Raw genomic sequence first — 22,938 nt, forward strand, 5'->3', positions numbered from 1 at the left:
CGACTTTGCAAACAACTAAGCAAAGAAGCGGTGAAGATTTGATGGACTACATCAAAAGGTTCAAAGACATAGCACTTGATTGCTATGATCATTGTGAAGAAAAGATGTTAGTAAAAATGTGTATGGGAAACATGATCAGAGAATACAGAGCTGTCTTGGAGAATCTAGAAATCTCTCAATTCGCACAGCTGTTGTAGAAAACCAGAAAAACCGCCCAATCAGTGAAACCAAGTTCCGACAAGAGAAATGCTCTATAAGCAATGGTAGTATCCATAGGCGAAAGAAAGAGGAAGTTTGACGGAAGGGAGTACAACACCCTTCCACCACTACCACGTACCCCAAAGGAGCTAGATGTGCTCCTAGATAAATGGATAGCAGACGAAGTCTTTAAGCCTAAGCAAGTCTCCAAAGAGCCCACCAAAGAAGAGCGGAGAGACCCACATTCTGCCGCTTGCACAATTTTGTGCAACATCGTACCACAGAATGGTGGGCGCACTGCAAACTGGTGTACCGAAGAATTAAAGAAGGGACTCTAAAGTTGTCCTAGCTAGATGTCCAAAGAAACCCACTCCCAAACCACAAGGGGAAGGGTGTAGCAGCAGTTGTCATTTGCATAGATACAAGGTAAGATGAAGAACAAAGGCTGGCCCTGCCTACTACAACCATTACCACCTTGCAGAAAAGTTCCAGGTTCAAGAACTTGTTTGATCAATTAGAGCTCATAGTAAATGAGCAAAGAATAGCCATAGAGGCCCTGATGAGCATTGCCTTTAGAGCAGGAATAGAATGCTTGACAGCAAAAGTAACCGACGACAAAGCCCTCTTATAGAAGGCAAATGAGATCACTTTTAGTGACAAAGATATGGAAGTAGTATACTCAGATCATAAAAGGCCCCTTTACTTGGCAGCATCCATAAATCAAATCCCCATTAAGAGAGCCTTAGTGGATACGAGCACTTCCGTAAATCTCATCCCCCTGAGTACCTTACAATTAACAAGAATTTCAAAAAGAAAGATTCAGGGATCCCCGTTGGAAGTGATAGGATTTAGGGGAAGAGGCAAATACACTGCAGGCCACATTCAGTTGTGGTCGAAAGTGGGGCCAATAGCCTCTTTGGCCCGTGTCCACGTGGTGAAAATGGAGGTCTCATACCATGTGCTATTGGGAAGGTCGTGGTTGCATAAGCACCGACTAGTCCCATCCACTTATCATTAGTGTGTAAAATTATGGTTGAACGGCAGAATGATATGAATAGTGGCAAATCCATCACCCTTCGAACAAGTGGAGGCCCATCTAGTAAAAACTATGTTCTACGATAAGTGGCACCATTTGGAGAATGCTCAGTAGCAAAACCACAGGGCACCTTTGTGTCTAGGTGGAAAGACATTCAAGATGACCCAGAGCCTAATCTAAGGAGACTATTGATGCAGAAGAAGAAAAAAGAAAGAAGCGCCCACTTTGGAATCAGACGATGCACCGCAATGCATCAGGGTTCGGGCCCCTAATGGTAGAATCATCTACAAATTATGAAGGTGCGCGGGGCCTACTTGCGATGCGCAAGGGGGCCCCAAGCAAGAACTACAACATAAAAGTTTGGTGTGCTACGTGTCTCAGGAAAGCTCGGAAGAAGAAAGTAATCCGGAGAAAGAAGAGGAAATTACAGCAGAAAAGGATGTACAGGTAGTAACAAAAGAAAGACTAGAAGAAGTTGACCTGGGATTTAATCCATAGGAACCAAAGCCCATCACGATTAGTGCAAAATTATCAGAGGAAGAAAAGTCAGAATTAATATTGTTGCTGAAAGAATTCAAGGATGTTTTCGCAATAGATTATAGCGAGATGCCCAGGTTGGATCCCAGGCTAGTGGTGCATACGCTGAATGTGGATCTCTAGACCAAGACAATGGCTCAGCCTACCAGAGTGTTCCACACTGAAATAGAGGAGCAAATAGTAAAAGAGGTGCAGAAATTGCTGGTTGCAAGTTTCATTAAGCCTATCCTGCATCCACACTGGCTATCTAACATTGTGCCAATAAAGAAGAATAATGGGCAGACAAATTGTTGTGTAGATTTCAAAAATCTCAACAGAGCTTGCCTAAAAGATAAATTCTTGCTGCCAAACATAAACCTGTTGATAGACTCTGCAGTAGGAAACGCTATGTTTTCCTTCATGGATAGATTTAGCGGATACAATCAAATTTGAATTGCGCCAAAAGATGCGAAGAAAACCGCCTTCAGGACACCCATAGGAAATTTCTACTATACTGTGATGCTTTTTGGGTTGAAAAATGCAGGTGCGACTTACCAACGTACCAGATGGCCATATTTCACGACATGATGCACCGTGAGTTGGAAGACTATGTAGATGACATAGTTGTGAAGTCAAAAAGGCGAGAAGATTGTGCCCAAATATTGAGGAAAGTTTTTGAAAGATACCGGGCTTTCAAGTTAAGAATAAATCCCCTCAAGTATGCCTTTGGAGTATCTTCTGGGAAATTTCTAGGTTTCCTAGTCCATAGTAGAGGAATAGATGTAGACCCAGCCAAAGCCACAGCCATAGCAACCATGAAGCTACCTATCATGGTGAAAGAATTGAAGATTTTCTTGGGGAAAGTCTCATACATTTGAAGGTTTATGTTTAGCATCAATCACTTCGGCCTTCGCCAAGTTACTCAAAAAATGGCAAAGCTTCGAGTGGGGAGAGGTGTAGCAAACAGCCTTCAAAAATTTACAGCAGATTATGATGAACCTTCCTATAGTGCAAGCCCCGATCCACAAAAGGCCGTTGCTGCTTTACTTAGCCACCAGCTTGTATGCCATAGGTGCGTTGATCGCCCAATAAGATGGAAACGGTGTTGAGCAACTAGTCTACTACATTCGCCGTGCTCTAAAGACGTAAAGACTCGCTATCCAAGAGCAGAAAAATCATGATTGGCAATAGCATATGCTTCACATAGGCTACACCATTACTTCCTCTCTATAAGGATATCCCAGTGGTTACAACAGTTGTCACAGTATGATTTGAAGGCGAGAACACCCAAAGCAGTAAAAAGCCAGGCCATAGCAGACTTGTTGGCGCAAGTCCCAGGAGAAGAGGAATTCCTGCTAGACAATAAGATTCCAGGGGAGGTGGCCATGGCGAATGCAGTTAGGGAGCAGTGGGTAATGAAATTTGATGGATCCTCAACTCCCCACTCAGGAGGCGTGGGAATAGTTCTATATCATAAGGAGGACGAGGTCATGGCGATCTCGTTCAAATTTGAATTCTCCTACTCAAACAATACTGCAAAATATAAGGCTTATCTCACTGGGCTAGCTACAACCCTCGAAATGGGAATCAAGCATTTAAAAGTAATTGGTAATTTGAACCTAGTGGTCTGCCAGACTAAAGGAAGCTTCTCTTTGAAGGAACCTCGCTTAGCCTTGTACAGGACAATAACCCAGAAGATGGAGGAAAAGTTCTCAACATTTGAGATAAAGCATGCTCTGAGAAGTGAAAATCAGTATGCAGACACGTTGACCTCGTTAGGATCACAAATAGCGTTTGAAGGAAGTAGCACTAGGATAGAAGTCAGCAGACGGAATAAGTCAATTATTGAAATGCTGAAAGAAAGAAGCTTTGATAAAAAAAAAAAGATATGGCAGAATTGAAGGCGTTGAAAGATTACACATTGGTAAAAGGAGAATTGTATTGCAGAATGTCGGGAGGAATTCTGTTGAGATGTGTGGGGCAAGAGGAAGTCCAAAGAAAGTTGAGGGAAGTACACGATAGAACATGCGGGTTCTATGGAGAAGTCAGCTTATACCGTAGACTCCAAAAGGCAGATTTCTATTGGCCAAGCATGGGTAAGGACGCGGACCAAGTCCAGACCCAATGCGAGGCCTATCAGCTTGCAATAGAAAGAGAGGAAAGCTATGTTGTCTTCATTGGTGAGGATTGGAGGAACCTGTTTGTGCAGTACCTGGTAGAAGGCATCCTACCGCAGAAGCACAGTGAAAGATACAAGCTAAAGAGGTTGGCAACGAATTACTTTTTGCATGGCGGAGTCCTTTTCAAAAAAGTTTATGATGGAGACCCATTACGATGTTTGGGTCTTGAAGAAGTAAGGGAAATAATAAAGGAGGTATATGCAGGAGAATGTGGGGAGCACCAAGGGAAGAAAAAGTTGTATATATGCTTGCTATAGATGAGTTAATATTGGCCCACCATGAAGAGGGACACAGCAGAATTTAAGAAGAAATTCCACAGTTGCCAAATACAAGCCAACCTGATTCACACTCACCCACAAAACTTGCATAGCATGGTCACCCTATGGCCCTTCCACACTTGGGAGTTTGATTTGTTGAGACCAGTTAATCCACCATCACGTGGGTACATATGGATTCTAGTGGCTATGGAGTATTTTACCAAGTGGGCGGAAGCAATACCACTCCGTAAAGCCATGGGAGGGGCAGTGACAAATTTTATCAAGGAAAACATAATTGTTAGGTTTGAAGTACCCCGCAGGATCATCAGTGACAATGGCACGCCCTTCATCAATAGCGAGGTGAGAAAGATGCTAGAGTTTATCACATCAAACACCATTGGTCGTCGCCTTATTACCCTCAAGCGAATGGGCAGGCGGAAGCGACAAACAAGACACTTATAAAGATCATCAGCAAAATGAGCCAAGAGTATACTGGGGGATGGGTGACACACCTGCTAGACGCCTTTTGGGCTTACCGAAACTCACCAAAGTCAACCACAGGGTTTTCACCGTTCTCTTTAGTCTATGAAACAAAGGCGATAAGCCCAGCAGAAGTAATGACTCCCTCTTTGAGAGTTATGCAAATACGAAAGAAAGAAAAGGAGAAGGAAGTTTTTGTGGCAGAAATGTGTGAAGACCTAGAGGTTACCCACATTGAAGAAGTGGTTCCCTTCCTCGACTTAGCTCCACAAGACAACCAAGCATGGCAGACTAATCACTCTTTCTTTCATTTTATCGATTACACATCAGTGTTATTTCCCTTTCTTTTTCTTTATTGTTATCATCTTATTTATATTGATGTGCTTCCTCTTCTTTTGTTTCATTTAGTATTTCCTATCTTCTGGCTGACAATAGGCATATTTCCTTTTGTTGCTGTTGTCATTATATTACACATGTCTGGTATAACTCTTTTGTAACAATTTCCTTTGTCATTGGCATGTGACTAAAATTTTATCAAAGGGGCTTTAGTTTATGCACAAGCCAGCTTGGGGTGTATTGCAATCAAGCCGGTCCTGCCTCTCCTACCCAGAACCATTGGGCCATGGCGTGGTAGGAGGCGGCCCATCCCGCAGTTGCAAAAGGCCCACCACAATTATCTATATATAGTTTTAGTCACATAACTTTTTTAATGAGGCGTGTGACTTCTTTAAATTATATGCATAGATAGTCTTCTAAATCTTCATCTAGTGGGTTGGAGGAGATATCTACAAATTAGATTGGAGCTAAATTTTGTCCAATCCATGGCCAACTCTATGCCTAGACCCTACTTGTCTGCAAAATTTATAACGGTTCCTAAGGCCCTCGTTACATAAAGAAATGGGTGGATTTTACATTCTTTCCCCCACTTCTAAGAAGGCCCAATAAATATCGAGCCTATGGAAATCAAACCTAATTAAAACCTAAATTATTTCACCCAAAAAAATTTATAAATGTGCCAAATAATCATTGAAAATCAATTTTCCTAATGTGGTGGGCCTTTTTTGCAACTGCAGGCCAGGCTGTCTCCTGCCACGTTATGGCCTAATGGTTCTGGGTAGGAGAGTCAGGACTGGCTTGACTGCAACACACCTCAAGCCAGCTTGTGCACAAACTGGAACCCCTTTACTAAAACTAGAACCCCTTTACTAAAACTTTGGTCATGTGCCTATGATAGAGGAAGCTATTACAAAAAAATTATGGTAGGCAGGTATAATATGACAACAATAAAAAGAATATGCTTACTGTCATCCAGAAAACGGTAAATACTAAATTATGATCTTAATAAAGGAAGAAGTAATGCAGCAATATAAATGCAACATAAATTAGATGATAACAATAAAGAAAAGGAGATCACACTAATGCTTGATCAATAAAATAAAGGAAGAATGATCAGTTTGTCATACTTGATTTCTCTACGGAGTTAAGTCCAGGAAGGGAACCACTCTTCAATGTGGGCAACCTCACAGGGAAATCCTGCCACGAAAACTGCCCACTTTGAAAGAATGAGCCTAAATGGCTTATCCTCAAATTCCTTAATTCTCACTAGAGAGTAGGCCTTTAAAGGGAGAGAAAGGAATAGCCTATTGGTGCATGCCCACTATCACGCTCTTGCTTAATCTCTATTTTTCTTTCTCATTCCTTTTTCCTTTCTAAATTTTCTCCTCTATCTTTCACTCTCTTTCTTGCTTCCTTTTCTCTCTATTCTCTCTTGTTCCCCCCTCCGTTGTTCTTGTCCACTGTGCATAACTGAGGCTCCTTTTATACTGCCTATTGTGACAGGTTTTTAATATTTTACCCCTTAACCACTTTTGTCCTGGCATGGGTGTCCTTCCCAGACCACCCACTAGTCTGTCAACTGCCCAGCCATCACCACTTACATATACTAGCCTATACCACATCTTACTCCCAGACAAAAGAGTCCCATTTTGTTTTCTTGCTCACCATAGCATTCCTATCCGGATAAGGGTATGTATTCTCTCTCACTATTTCTCATGACATGCACCTAATGATTCCAACTCATCTTTCCCTCTTTTGAGTGGTATGTCATCCCAGCAGGACATTTCCCCCAAAAAAGCTTAAACGAGAACTCCAGGATAGGCTTTCGCCTTCTCCTCACCGCCAGACCATACCTTCTCTTACCTTTGACCTATGGCCCACCACTTCTGTATTGGCTGGATACAAGTTGGTGGTGTCTGGGCCTTGTGTGTGCTCCACTTTCATGTGTGTCTATGGCTTGTCTACTGTTCATGCGTTTGTCATGACCTGAGGACTCGTCTGCACATTCTGCTACTCATTCTTGACCTCTTGTGGAGTGAATGAGTCTTTGAGCTTTCATTCTTTATGTCTTACTTCTTTCCTAGACTGGGTCTTGCTTGATCATGGGCCTTTCCTTCTTCAATTCGTTCCTTACCCTCTTTTGCAGCTCGGTTAATACTTCTGCCATGCCATCCTGATGTTCCTGCCATGCTATTATTTGACTTGTGCTTGTTGGGCCTCTTTTAGGCTTGTTGTATGCTTTTCCTTTGCTTAATTCCAGTAACCCAGCACTATCATTGAGCTTGTACTCATGTTGTTTTGAGCTTCCTTGGCCCATTTCATCGCTTTTAGGCTTTCTTGGCCCATTTCATTCTTTTGGGCTTCCTCAGCCCATTTCATTTCCTTGGGCATCCCCGGCCCAAATTACCATATCCTTCACCTTTGGGGTTTATGGGTTTTTCCATCAACCCCTTAGTTACTTAGTTCCTTCCTTTGGGCTAGCCCATTCTTGCTTGCTTTCCATTTCACATAATGCTCATGGGTTTACCACTTCTTTCTCCGGGCTCCTTTGGGCCCACTTGCTTTCTTTGAGGCCCTTTTGCTATCCTTTAGGCCTATGGTCCATTATTTCTGTCATTCGGGTTTCATGGTTTTCTTCTCGATTTACTAACTTTTTTTTTTATTTCCCTCCCATATTGTTGGACTTCTTCCTACTATTGGGCCTTCTCACCAAAGTGGGCATCAACACCTGAGTAAGGGAGATATTAATAAAAATTAAATACAAAAAATTAATTAGCAAATTTGCATGTAAGAAGAACAATTTATAAATAAATAAAAAATTAATATAGAAAGTTGAATAGATACCATTCAATTAATATTTCTTTTTTTTTTTAAAAAAACCCCCACTAAACTCTATTGCATTTAAATAGGTTCTGCAAGGGTGAGGTAATTTCATAGAAGATTAATAGAGAGTTGGGAAAAATAAAACTGGTTAAGAATTTGCATTTTTCTCTAGTCAAGTCATCTGAAAGGAAAAAAAAAATCCTTGATACGCATGGACTGCGTGGTGTTACTGTTAAACTGTAATGTGGCGTTTGGTATGGGGTAATGTTTTAGGATTCCTAAGAATGTTTAAAGATTCTCATGTTTGGTTGCAAATCACACTAAAAAATTAGATGTCAAGGGAATCTAAATTCCTCCTTTAACCCTCTTTTAGTAGGAATGTGGATTTCCTTTAAACAGGTGGGTATCCAGATTCCCAAGCTGAAAAGAAATTGTATTTTTTATAAATTGACAATTTTAACCATTTTTCTTTATCATTTAAGCAATTGAGATAAAATATAAAATAAATCATCAATATCTTTTCCTTTGTCTTTATCTTTATCTTTTCTCACCAAAACAACATTATCTCTTCCAGCCAAAATAACATAAACATAATAGACAACTCTATTGATATATTCAGTAACAAAGTTCTATTTAGGTTTCACGTGTGAAAAAAAAAAAAAAAGTTTGAAGTGGACTCTCTATTGTTGCTAGGTATTCACTTTTATTGTTGTGTGTGTTGCTCAACAAATTATTAATGAATCTATTTTCATGGAAATTTGTTAATGTACCTATTCGCATCTTAGATTTTGGTTTTGTTTTGTTTTGTTTAGGTATGATTCTGTTATTCAAGTGCTCATAGATGCAGGGGTGAATACATTATATATGTAATAGATTGCATTTGTTTCATTATTAATGAACTTTTTTTTTTTATTATTGCTACTTCTATGGTCTATAGACCTAAATGTTGTTAGGCTATTTTGTTATGAATTAAGCTCTTTTAAAAATTATTATTAAGAATAAAGTATTTGATAATTTAAATAGTTATTTTTATATTGTACTTGTCATTTTGAATTGTTAGACTATAGTTTTAATGAATTTGTCATAATTTATAGTATTTTTTTATTATTTATTTAGAGGAAGTTTTTTTTTTTTTTTTTAAGAATTATATTAGATTTACAAATCTAAGAATAGAATGGAAAAAATAAATAATTCAGTTAAAATTCTTAGGAATAAATCAAATATTATAATCTCACGTTCCTAAGAATCTTATTAGATTCTCAATTAAACCAAACATAGGAATAATTATATTCTTAGATTGCAAGGCATCGCATTCCCAGTAATTTGAATGCCAGAAATGACGTGGATTCCCCATACCAAACGCCTTGTAAGTGTAAGAGATGTTACTTCATATGGCCCTCAAGTCCACCCCAGTTGGATTGTAGGAGGTGTTTTCTCACAATTTACTGCCAGTAAACTGTGATTTGTGTCTGCGCTATTCGTGAATGGAAAGCCAATGATACCGAAATTTCTACATTGAAAGGGCGAACAATTTGGTTGTTTTTCTCTTTTCTTCTTCAACCGAGTGAAGCAGCGAGAGGTGTGAGAGAACAAAGAAAACAAACAGAGACAGAAACCATCCCAAAATTCCCGATTCAGTAGCAAAAACGAAAATCACAACCAAGAATGCATTTACTCTAAACTATAACAACGTGGTTGTACAGCTTCTTCTTTCTTCACTATGTATAGTATGTGGTTTCACTGATCAACACGGTAGTTGAATTGGAAATTGGATATGGAAGCCGTGTGAAAACAGGCTGAAATAAAATGAAATTGAGAACAAGTTCGGATACCCATCTGAAACTTGGGAAATCCCTTCATACCAATGCCAGAGAGTCTCCACTGAGGGGAGTTTCCTGCTCATCTGACCCCATTGACACGCAGACGAAAGACTCACTTGCCTCTTCAAAACCTGAGAACAGTCAAAAAAGTTTGTTGTGGAAATCTCTGTGGCTTGTTTCATTCGTGGAGACGGGTAGAGTCGTGTGCATTGGGTAGTGAGAACAGTACACGGACATGCCTTTGGTCTGTGATGTCATTACTAATTCCAAAGCCCATACTATATAATCCCAAGACTATCGAAAATATATCTTCTTCTTTTTTCTTTATCAGAAACATCGAAAAATAAATCTAATTGAGCACAATATATGCCACTGAGAAAATTTCATAATATGGATAGGGTGGATATTATTCAGCATATATAATTATACACCAATTTAATGACACATTCTTTCTAAATATTTGAATTCCTCGCCGTCTTGACCAGATCTAACAAGAGCTCGATGTAAGATTAAACCACATCATAGTATGAAATTTTTTGACTATGATAGTATTATTGTTAAACCTTTTTTTTCTTTCTTGTGTATTGCACGGGTTAATGATAAGACTAGATTAGAAGAAAGGCCTTAAAGTCAGGTCTCATCAAATATTTTAAGCAACATAGAATAGATCTTCCTTAACATGCAAAAAAATAAATACAGTCAACAAAGTTCATACCTCCTATAGAGTCAATGTTTCCCTTAAAAGAAGGTATATTTTAGTATGCAGAGTTATATTGCATTGACATCAATGCAGTAGAAGAATCTATCAGTGATCTTGGCGGAGAAGACAAGTAAGGTTTTTGGGGGGGGGGGGGATTTGCAAAGAGTCATGACTCCCTTCCAACATATCCACCATGTTGCTCATCGATGATCGGTTTGAGGGGTCAGTTTGTATGCACCATAAACTCACTATTATCATCTTCCTTGCAGTGTCTTCATCTCCTTCCTGTAAAAGGCCTAACAATCCTAATTCTTCATTTAGTTCAAGACGCTTGTAAATCCAATGTGGAAAATATATTTCACTAGTCAAATCAACACTAACATCAATATTCTTTCGGTCTCCCACCATTTCTATACCATCATTCCATAGCTATAAACATCTGACTTGTGAGAGATCCCTCCAAAACTTCTACAAAATACCCTGGGAGCAATATATCCAGTAGTCCCTCTTGCACCGACCATGGATATAGTACTCTTTTCTCTAGGGCATATCTTTCCAAGGCCAAAATCAGAAATTTTTGGGCAAAAGTTCTCATCCAAAAGATTGTTGTGAGGCTTTATGTCAAAATGCAAAATCCGTGTGTTGCAACCTCTATGCAAGTACTCCAAGCCTTGTGCAATGCCAATTGCAATCTTGTATAATGTTTCCCACCCCAAATGATGATTAGAACTTGAAGGATTTCCTTTATATATGAACTTCTCAAGGGATCCATTGGGCATAAGCTCATAGATAAGAGCTCTTTTAGAACCCTTGAAGCAAAACCCCTTAAGAGTGACAATGTTAACATGGGAGGTCCTACTAATGCTTGCAACCTCATTAAGGAATTCTTCTCCATTACCTCTCGATTCTTTCATAACCTTCACTGCCACAAAACAGCCGTCTTGTAACTTCCCCTTATAGAAAGAACTTGGTCATTTTCTTTATATCAGCATAGCTGTATCTTCTAACGACAAGAGGTCCTTGACTTTTAGAAATGCCTCAACACTCTGATGAGTTAGAGTTTCCTTCTTCCAAAAATTAATACTTTCAATTAACTTGAACTTCTTCCAAAAATTAATACTTTTAATTATCTTGAACTTTCTCCAGAAGCAGCAGATTATAGCCATCAGAACTCCAATTGCAACAGATGAAGTAGCTGTATTAAAAGAAATGAGATTATGAAGTTATGTGCTGACACGATAATGTCTTGAACCTCAATAAATTTGCATTTTCTTTTGGTGACTCAAGAGTAACAATGAAGAAGCACATGCTAAGAATGACTTGGCTTCCAGTACCTCAGAGGAAAATCATGGATTATAAAAATTTTAGCTATTGTACCGATTGATTCTGTACATACAATTACATCTTATTGAATAATAAAAAATGGAGCAAATGGAAGCATTAACAAAAATACTCTAAAGATTGGATAATTAGATACACCATGAGAAGGGGGTAAAAAAGGAAGGTCACAGTTTTTTGTGTTGAAGAGACACTATATCGCTTCCATATGGAATCATTTGAGTTCGATTGAATAGCATGTCCTATCATTAGTATCAACAAAAAATTTGATTAAATGAATATGTTAACTATCACCATCACATTCAATCTCTTACTCCTTGTATTACTCCTTGTATTACTCCTTGTATTATTCCCTGTATTATTCCCTGCATCACTCCCTGTATTATTCCCTGTATCCATATCAAAAGCAGCAAAGAACAATACTATTAGTTGATAATTAGATAGTAAAAAAATAATCAATGTAACATATTGAAAAAGCAAAATTGGTATTCTTTGAAATCTCAACAGTATTTAACAAAGAACAATGAACATCGGATTACATTTATCTAATATAGATTTTATAACAAGACAGTTCAATCTATTTCTAATTTCCTAAAAGGAGCCAATCTGAATCTACTTAATCTAGTGCTGCAGAAAAGAGGCCTGTGGATTGTGGCATAGAATAGAATAGCAGTAAGTCACATACATGTATTAGGAATAATAATTAATACATAGAAACCAACGAAATTTATAAGCAGTTTTGGTAATAGGAAATTCCCCATTTTAATACCTTTCCCCGAATTGGCACAAAGAAAATCCCTCTGCTATAACAATTGTAAGCATCATCAAACACACAAATTTCATTATGGAACTCTCCGGTTTATTGTTTCATAGTGATATGATATCAAAGTGAGAGATGATTTCAACACTCTATATGTTTCCTCTCCTCTCTAGTTGTATCTTTTGAGATATATTGAAAGTTCTCTTTCTGTAACTATGCAAAATGCATAAACTACTTTCTGGCGTGAGGTATTTGAGAATGGGAAGCTTAACGGTGTTGTTTCTATTTATCATAACCTAATTTTGAAACTAATATGATATAGCACTTGTATTTGGATTTACTATAACATAAGAATGTAAAGAAATTCATATGCAAAGAACTCTAACAATCATTTTCAATATATGTGTAGGACCAAAATTTTTTGCAATATTCCAATGTCTATACCTTTCTCTGTAATGGCACAATGAAATTTTCCCTTGTTGTCAAGTCCACATAGACCTCCTCTACTATAACAACTGCTACAAGCATCAGATACATGTATTTCAAGGTTGTATACAGCAGTCTAATTAACATGATCATTTTAGGACACGTTATTTCTCTAACTAACATGTCATGAACATGTCCAAAAAATGTTATCTCTCTCTCTCTCTCTCTCTCTCTCTCAATTTTTTGGTGGATTTTTTATTTTTCTTGCTCTCTGCTTTAGGTTATTAATTTTTTGTATTTTTAAGAACTCTACTTTGAGTTGATGCAATTTAGTTTTGTGTTTTAAGTTTTTTTCTTTTTTGTTCTCTTTGGTTGTTAAATGCTATCCTATTGCATTATAAAGAATATTAAATTATTTTATTTCATAATATGATTTGGATAATTTTATCATATAAGAATTTTACATAAGTTACATAGACAATAATAATAATAATAATAATATATTTATGAGATAACTCTAAAAAAATTATCACGCTGCGACTAGTTAATAGTAATAATTATTCAATTCTAACTTCTTGTATTTTTTATAATACTAATTTCTATAATTTCATTTAATTACTATTACAGTGATCGGTGTGAATTGTTGTCTACTTGTTGATGATACTATAGTAAAGAGTAATAGTAAGGTAACTAAAGTTGATAATAGTTGTCTATTTGTCTTTATTTAATTGTTTTGATAATATAGTAAAGTGGAGTTTGTTTTGATAATTAGTTGTTGGATATTTAATAAAGTTAATTAAGCATTTGATTTTGAGTCGTGTGGATTGTAGTGCAGGTCAGTGATCACCAGTAGCTGACTGTTTCTATCAAAGAGAGAGAGTGCTAATAGACACAAATAATCTTAGCAACAATCTTAATCTTAGAAACAATTGATCGAGTTTTAATTTTTTTTTTTTTCTTGTACTCTTTTTTACTCAACAACAATTATTAATTTTATCAAAAATAATTAGCATTTTCGTTCAATGATTACTGGACATATAATAAGAAAATAAATTAATTTTTGTTAAAAAACTTCTGAAGAAATATCTGTTTTAATACATTAAAAGGAAAATTGTTATGATTTTTAATATGGAATCAAACATAAATAATTTCATAGATTTAAAATAACATTGAGTTCACTTATGAAAGATGATTGCATTGCATTGTATTAAAAATATAGTGTCTTTTCATTTGTTGATAGTTTGTTAACAGTAAATGGATGTTAATTTGAGATTTCAAGGGAAATTATTTATTGAATTAAACATAAATAATTTCATTAATTAAAAATAACATTGAGTTCACTTTTGAAAGATGATTGCATTGCAATGTATTAAAAAATTGTGTCTGTCCATTTGTTAATAGTTTGTTAACACTAAATGGATGTTAATTTGAAATTTCAAGGGGAAAAAATTCATACTCCCCCCCCCCCCCTCGGCTCCATACTTGCTCAAAATAAATACAATTCACAAAGTTCATTACCTCATAAACTATAGGTTTCCCTTGAAAGAATAGTTTTTTTTTTAGGCAACATAGCCATATTGTAATGACACCATTACAATTGAAGATCTATGATGATCTTGGAGGGGAAGATGAGAAAGGTTTGGGAGGGATTTGCAAAGAGTCAAGACTCCCTTCCAACATGTTCACCACTCTACTCATTGATGGTCAGTTTAAAGGGTCAGTTTGTATGCACCATAAACTCACTATTATCATCTTCCATGCATTTTCTAGATCTCCTTCATTTGAAACGCCCTGCAATCCTAATTCTTCATCTAGTTCAAGACGCTTAAAAATCCATTGTGGAAAATATATTTCATTAGTAAAATCAACATTAACATCAATATTCTTTCGACCTCCCACCATTTCTAAAACCATCATTCCATAGCTATAAACATCTGACTTGTGAGAGATTCCACCAGAATTTCTACAAAATAATTCTAGAGCTACATATACTGTAGCCCCTCTTGTACCCACCATTGATATGGTATACTCTTTTCTCTAGGGCATATCTTTGAGAGGCCAAAATCAGAAATCTTAATTTGGGCAAAAGTTCTTATCCAAAAGAATATTTTGAGGCTTTATGTCAAAATGCAAAATTCTTGTATTGCAGCCTTTATGCAAGTACTCTAATCCTTGAGCAATGCCAATAGCAATCTTATATAGTGTTTCCCAGCCCAATTGTCGGTTTACATTTGAGGAATTTCCTTTATGTATGAACTTCTCAAGGAATCCATTAGGCATAAGCTCATAGATAAGAGCTCTTTTGGAACCCTCAAAACAAAAGCCCATGAGAGTGACAATGTTAACATGAGAGGTCCTACTAATGCTTGCAACCTCATTGATGAATTCCTCTCCATTACCTTTTAATTCATTCGTAATCTTCACTGCCACAAAACTTCCATCTTGTAACTTCCCTTTATAGACACTACCATAGCCTCCTTGGCCTAATTTATCCTTAAAGGACTTGGTCATTTTCTTTATATCTGAATACTTGTATCTTCTAATTACAAGAGGTCCTTGATTCCTTAGAAAGGCCTTGACTCTACGATGAGTTAGAGTTTCCTTCTTCCAAAAATTAATACTCTTAATTAATGAGAACTTTCTTCAGAAGCAACAGATTATAACTAACAGAACTCCAATTCCAGCAAACAAAATGGTTGTAATCAAAGAATAAAAATGTCAAAGTTATATGATGATATGAGAGTAACTCAAACGATCTATTGATAACGTCTTGAGCCTCAATAAAATTGCATTTTCTTGTGGTGACATGAGACTAACAATAAAGAAGAACATGCTAAGGATGACTTGGCATCCTGTACCTTAAAGCAGTTCAAAGGAGTTAGGTTTTGATTCACAAGAGATAGGGAGCCTTGGAGAAAAATTATGAACCGTACCATATCTGAAGAATTTAGTTACTGCATGTATCAATGGATTTCATACATCGTATTGGATGATAATTAAAAAAAAAAAAAAAAAGAGAGAGAAAATGGAGTTACCAAAACTGATAGCTGAAGCTACAGAACCTTATATCATTGCGTGAATAATACTCTAAAGATTTTATAATTAGACACACCATAAGAAGGGGAAAAAAAGGGCTCACAAGTCTATGTTGAAGACACACGACCACTTCCATATAGAATCATTTGAATTCTATAGGATATACCGCCCAAGCAAACACATGCGGTTTATTTTTTCTCCCTTTTGAAGTTAGGGAAAGCTGAATTTGTGAACACTAAGGTAGAAGAGTTGGAAAATTGCCAATTGATAAGTATAATGGATGCCATAGGCTTTGCTACCCATATGAAGAGTGTGGTTGGTCACACAGCTAAATTGGCATCCTTTGAGATCTTTAGGTTTATTGAAAGAACTTTCAAAACCAGCTCAAACTTACCTTATCTTCTGTTGTCTGTAGAATCTATACCTTTCTCTGTATTGGCACAATAAAATTTTTCCTTCTCATCTTGGTGACATTGACCTCCTGTACCATGACAACTGCGACAAGCATCAGATACTTGCACTTCAAGGTTGAACTCAGCACTTAAAGAGTGAAAACAGTTCATATTTATCTGGATGCTCATTTTTTGGGAGGTGAATAATCGAACATTGAGAAAAAGAACTCGGAGTACGATGTTTTGAATGAGTATAGTAGATGTTATAGTCTCCGCAGCTCATGTTTTTAAGACTTCTAGGGGAAAAATAATATCAAGAGTGTGATTGCATTTAAATAGGGTCTGCATGGGTGAGGTAATTTCATAGAAGATTGATAGAGAGTTGGGAAAAATAAAACTGGTTAAGAAATCGCATTTTTGGGTAGTCAAGTGATCTGAAAGTAAAAGGTCCTTGATACGTGTGGACTATGTGGTGTTACTGTTAGTGTAAGAGATGTTTATAACTTCATATGGTCCTCCACTCCACCCCTGCTGGATTGTCGGAGGTGTTTTTTCATAATTTACAGGCAATAAACTGCAATTTGGTTCTGCACTATTGGTGAATGGATAGCCAATGATACCGAATTTTCTACATTGAAAGGGCTAACAATTTAGTTGTTTTCTCTTTTCTTCTTCAGCAGAGTGAAGCAGCGAGATGTGTAAGAGAACTAAAAAAACAAACAGATAGACAGAAACCATCCCAAAATTCCCAGTTCACTAGCAAAAAAGAAAATCACAAGACCAAGAATGTATTACTCGCTATTTATAGAGAACTAAAACAAACGGGGTTGTACAGCATCTTTTCTTCTTTCTTCACTATTTAGAGTATGTAGTTTCTCTTAACACGTACGGTAGTTGACTTGGAAATTGGATATGGAAGACGTGTGAAAACAGGCTGAAATAAAATGGAAAACGAGAACACGTTCGGATAATCATCTGAAACATGGTCTGTGGATTGGGAAATTCCCTTCATACTAATGCTAGAGAGTCTTCACTGAGGGAGTTTCCGGCTCATCTAACCCCATTGGCGCGCAGTGTAAAGACTCAGTACTGGACCCTTCAAAACCTGAGAACAGTCAAAAGGTTTGCTATGGAAATCTCTGTGGCTTGTTTCAATCGTGGAGACGGGTAGACAGGGACGGAGGCATTCATTGACCAAGGGGGGCAGTGGCCCCCCCTAATTTAAAAAAAAAAATTATATATATATGCATTAATTTTAGCAATTTTGTTCTATAAAATTACATTTTACCCTATTAACAATATTATTGAATCTTTTTAGAGTAACGTTAAAGATACAAACTTATTTACAATATTTTTATAAACTGTTGAGGTACAAATTCTTATTGGTTCGCATCTGAGTTTATTACTTGCATAACTTTTTTACTTATCAATAATCACTCACTATATCATCAATATACTTCTAGCATTTTTCTCATTTTAAAGGCCATTAAAATTTTATAGATCTAAAATCTAAAACAACATATACTAGCCCAAAAACATTTGTGCAACAACAAAAATCACCAATAGCAAAGCTAAAAAAAATTAAGTCTAATTAACCAATTTTACTCAAATAAATAATTGCCCTTTAAAAAGTTTTAAATAGAATAATTTTGTCTTTACCTAGCAAATGCACACATTAAAAATTATAAAAAAAAAACCTCCACGACTAAGAAGCTGCCAAACTAGAGGTCAAAGTCGCCCCCCTTAACTTAAAATCCTGGCTCCGTCCCTGCGGGTAGAGTCTTGTGTATTAGTGAGTACAGTATACGGACATGCCATTGGCCTGTGATGTCATTACTCATTCCACAATCCATATTGTATGATCCCAAGATTATCGAAAAATATATCCTTTTTTTTTTTTGAAAAACATCGAAAAATAAATCTAATTGAGCATACTATATGCCAATGAGAAAATTACATAATATGGATTGGGTGGATATTATTCAGCATATATAATTATACACCAAATTTAATGACACATTCTTTCTAAATATTTGAATTCCTCGACGTCTTGACCAGATCTAACAAGAGCTCCAACTTAACCAAAAAAAAAAAAGATGTAAGATTAAGCCACAACATAGGATGAAATTTGTTGACTATAATAGTATTATTGTTAAACCTTTTTTCTTTCGTTCTTGTGTATTACATGGGTTAACGACCAGATTAGATTAATCCACAATTCTCAATTACTATTTGACTTTCAACATTACTAATTCATTATGAACGGCCATAAAGTTAGGTCTCATCAAATATTTTAAGCAACAAAGAAAAGAACTTCCTTGACAAGCTAAAAATAAATACAAGATCCGTTTGGATAGAACTTATTGCTGAAAACTGAAAACACTGTAGCAAAATCATTTTAAATGTGTGAATAGTGCTGCGGGACCCATTTTTAATAAAAAAAATTGCTAAAAAAGTACGTGAACAGTGTGCGCACTGCACGCTTGTTCCCCGCAGCAGAAAAAAAAAAAAAAAAAAAAAAAAACATGGACACAGCAAATATAAGCTGGATCCAAACCCTCTCACAGTCAACAAAGTTCATATATGCAATGTTTCCCTTAAAAGAAGGTATATTTTAGTGCATAGAGTCATATTGCATTGACATCATTACAGTAGAAGAATCTATCGGTGATCTTGGCGGAGAAGACAAGTAAGGTTTAAGGGGGATTTGCAAAGAGTCGAGACTCCCATCCAACATATCCACCACTTTACTCATCAATGGTCGGTTTGAGGGGTCAGTTTGTATGCACCATAAACTCACTATTATCATCTTCCTTGCAATTTCTTCATCTCCTTCCTTTAAAAGGCCCAACAATCCTAATTCTTCATTTAGTTCAAGACGCTTGTAAATCCAATGTGGAAAATATATTTCACTAGTAAAATCAACATTAATATCAATATTCTTTCGGCCTCCCACCATTTCTAAAACCATCATTCCATAGCTATAAACATCTAACTTGTGAGAGATCCCTCCAAAACTTCTACAAAATACTTCGGGAGCGATATATCCAGTAGTCCCTCTCGCACCGACCATTGATATAGTACTCTTTTCTCTAGGGCATATCTTTTGCAAGGCCAAAATCAGAAATTTTTGGGCAAAAGTTCTCATCCAAAAGAATGTTGTGAGGCTTTATGTCAAAATGCAAAATCCGTGTGTTGCAACCTCTATGCAAGTACTCCAAGCCTCGCGCAATGCCAATTGCAATCTTGTATAATGTTTCCCACCCCAAATGATGATTAGAACTTAAAGGATTTCCTTTATATATGAACTTCTCAAGGGATCCATTGGGCATAAGCTCATAGATAAGAGCTCTTTTAGAACCCTCAAAGCAAAAGCCCTTAAGAGTGACAATGTTAACATGGGAGGTCCTACTAATGCTTGCAACCTCATTAAGGAATTCCTCTCCATTACCTTTTGATTCTTTCATAACCTTCACTGCCACGAAATAGCTGTCTTGTAACTTCCCCTTATAGACACCACCATAGCCCCCTTCACCTAATTTATCATTAAGGGACTTGGTCATTTTCTTTATATCAGCAAAACTGTATCTTTTAACAACAAGAGGTCCATGATTATTTAGAAATGCCTCAACACTCTGATGAGTTAGAGTTTCCTTCTTCCAAAAATTAATACTTTTAATTAACTTGAACTTCTTCCAAAAATTTATACTTTTAATTAACTTGAACTTTCTCCAAAAGTAGCAGATAACCATCAGAACTCCAATTGCAACAGATGAATTAGCTGTATTAAAAGAAATGAGATTATGAAGTTATGTGCTGACACGACAGTAACTCAAACTACATATTGATAATGTCTTGAACCTCAATAAATTTGCATTTTCTTGTAGTGACTCAAGAGTAACAATGAAGAAGCACATGCTAAGAATGACTTGGCATCCAGTACCTCAGAGGAAAATCATGGATTATAAAAATTTTAGCTATTGTACCGATGGATTCTGTACATACAATTACATCTTATTGAATAATAAAAATGGAGCAAATGGAGGCATTATCAAAAATACTCTAAAGATTGGATAATTAGATACACCGTGAGAAGGGGTAAAAAAGGGAGGTCACAGTTTTTTGTGTTGAAGACACACTAAATCGCTTACATATGGAATCATTTGAATTCTATAGAATAGCATGTCCTATCATTCGTATCAACAAAAAATTTGATTAAATAAATATGTTACCTATCACCATCACATTCAATCTTTTACTCCTTGTATTACTCCCTGTATTACTCCCTGTATTATTCCATGTACCTATATCAAAAGCAGCAAAGAACAATACTATTAGTTGATAATTAGATAATAAAAAAATAAGCAATGTAACATATTGAAAAAGTAAAATTGGTATTCTTTGAAATCTCAACAGTATTTAACAAAGAACGATGAACATCGGATTACATTTATCTAATATAGATTTTATAACAAGACAGTTCAATCTATTTCTAATTTCCTAAAAGGAGCCAATCTGAATCTACTTAATCTAGTGCTGCAGAAAAGAGGCCTGTGGATTGTGGCATAGAATAGAATAGCAGTAAGTCATATACACGTATTAGGAATAATAATTAATACATAGAAACCAACGAAATTTATAAGCAGTTTTGGTAATAGGAAATTCCCCATTTCAACCTTTCCCCGAATTGGCACAAAGAAAATCCCTCTGCTATAACAATTGTAAGCATCATCAAACACACAAATTTCATTATGGAACTCTCCGGTTTATTGTTTCATAGTGATATGATATCAAAGTGAGAGATGATTTCAAAATTGTATCAGTTTCCTCTCCTCTCTAGTTGTATCTTTGGAGATATATTGAAAGTTCTCTTTCTGTAACTATGCAAAATGCATAGACTACTTTCTGGCGTGAGGTATTTGAGAATGGGAAGCTTAACGGTGTTGTTTCTATTTATCATAACCTAATTTTGAAACTAATATGATATAGCACTTGTATTCGGATTTACTATAACATAAGAATGTAAAGAAATTTATATGCAAAGAACTCTAACAATCATTTTCAATATATGTGTAGGACCAAATTTTTTTGCAATATTCCAATGTCTATACCTTTCTCTGTAATGGCACAATGAAATTTTCCCTTGTTGTCAAGTCCACATAGACCTCCTCTACTATAACAACTGCTACAAGCATCGGATACATGTATTTCAAGGTTGTATACAGCAGTCAAATTAACTTCAACTTTAACTGCGTTCGCTATTACCGGGAGCTGAATGATTGAACATGGAGAAGCAAAACGGGGAGAACTATAGTAGAAATTATAGTTTCCACAGCTCTTATATTTAAAATCTCTAGGGGAAGTAATATCAAGAATGCGATTGCATTTAAACAGGGTCTGATTGGGTGTGATGAGTTTAAAAGAGATTAATGGAGAATTGGGAAGAGTAAAATTGGTTAAGTATTCGCATTTTTCGGTACGCAAGTATTGCAAAAGCGAAAAGTCCATGATACGTATGGATTGTGTGGAGTTTGTGTACGAGATGTTTATAACTTCGTATGGTTTTCCACTCAACCCCAGTGGCAGTTGGATCAGCGGAATTGGTTCGTCACAATTTACTGGCAGTAAACCGCACGATGGCTGTGAGCCATTGGTGAATGGAAAGCCAATGGTACCGAATTTTGCACATTGAAAGGACGGACAATTTGGGTGTGTGCTCTTTTCTTCTTCAGCTGAGTGAAGCAGCAAGAGGTTTGTGAGAAGAAAGAAAACAAAAACAGAGCCAAAGGCCATCCCAAAAATTGGATTCACTAGCGAAAACAAATATCACAACGAAGAATGTATTACTCAAAAGAGTCAAAACTAAAATAAAACAAACGTTTTTGTAATTACTTATTTTCTCTGATTAGCACTTAAGGGTAGTTGACTTGGAAATTAAATAAAGAAGACTAGGTTGTAATTGAAACATAGTCTGTGCAATGGAAAATCCCTTGGTTCTACAGCGAGAGACCCCACAGAGGTGAATTTGCCACTCATCTTCTTCTCCATTGACCCGCGGTGGAATGACTCTGGAAAACCTCAGAACACTCAAAAGGCAAACTTTGTTGTCGGATTCTTTTTTTAAGTAAAAATCGTAAAGACTTGTGGAGTCATGTGCAATGGTACAATTAAATGCATTTTTAGTCCTTATATTTTGGAGTCATTTTTATTTTAGTCCTTATATTTTTATTTTACCACTTTTAGTCCCAAAATCAATTGACGCGTTCTATTCTGGTCTTTACCGTTACTTACTTAACAGAAATTGCTAACGTGGCTAACAGCACAGTAAAATAATAATTAAAAAATCTATTTTGGCATTAAAAAATTGCCACGTCAACATTTAAATTAAAAAAATTAATTTATTAATTTTAATTAAATAAACAAAATAAAAAATAAAAAATCACATTAATTGAGATCTAAAAGTGCCTTGAACAAGAACATTAAGAAGACAAACCCAGATCTAAGAACACAAACCCAGAAATTAAAATTTAAAAAAAAAAAAAAAAAAAAACAACAACAACAACAATAACAAACAACCATTCAAGATCGTCAAAAACCACAGATCAAAAGCCAGATCAAGCCCACCTGACACAGATCAAAA

At 36.2% G+C, this 22,938-nt stretch overlaps 2 protein-coding genes and 3 pseudogenes across 2 annotated transcripts; 2 read left to right on the forward strand and 3 right to left on the reverse strand.

Annotated features, from left to right (window-relative positions):
- Positions 1 to 2,679: 2,679 nt before the first annotated feature.
- On the forward strand, positions 2,680 to 4,187 carry LOC142606438 (uncharacterized). Its single transcript, XM_075777790.1, has 3 exons — positions 2,680 to 2,822; positions 2,958 to 3,503; positions 3,698 to 4,187. The coding sequence occupies exons 1-3, from the start codon at positions 2,680 to 2,682 to the stop codon at positions 4,185 to 4,187; spliced, it is 1,179 nt and encodes a 392-aa protein (XP_075633905.1).
- Positions 4,188 to 4,208: 21 nt separating this feature from the next.
- On the forward strand, positions 4,209 to 4,649 carry LOC142606439 (uncharacterized). The gene has a single exon (XM_075777791.1). It carries the CDS (start codon positions 4,209 to 4,211, stop codon positions 4,647 to 4,649), a length of 441 nt encoding a protein of 146 aa, XP_075633906.1.
- Positions 4,650 to 10,401: 5,752 nt separating this feature from the next.
- Positions 10,402 to 13,009, reverse strand: LOC142606796 (PR5-like receptor kinase; annotated as a pseudogene).
- A 1,466-nt stretch (positions 13,010 to 14,475) lies between these two features.
- LOC142606440 (rust resistance kinase Lr10-like) lies at positions 14,476 to 17,489 on the reverse strand (annotated as a pseudogene).
- A 1,423-nt stretch (positions 17,490 to 18,912) lies between these two features.
- Positions 18,913 to 22,091, reverse strand: LOC142606441 (LEAF RUST 10 DISEASE-RESISTANCE LOCUS RECEPTOR-LIKE PROTEIN KINASE-like 2.1; annotated as a pseudogene).
- Positions 22,092 to 22,938: the final 847 nt, after the last annotated feature.

This window comes from Castanea sativa, chromosome 8, assembly GCF_040712315.1.
Source record: "Castanea sativa cultivar Marrone di Chiusa Pesio chromosome 8, ASM4071231v1".
Taxonomy (NCBI): Eukaryota; Viridiplantae; Streptophyta; class Magnoliopsida; order Fagales; family Fagaceae; genus Castanea; species Castanea sativa.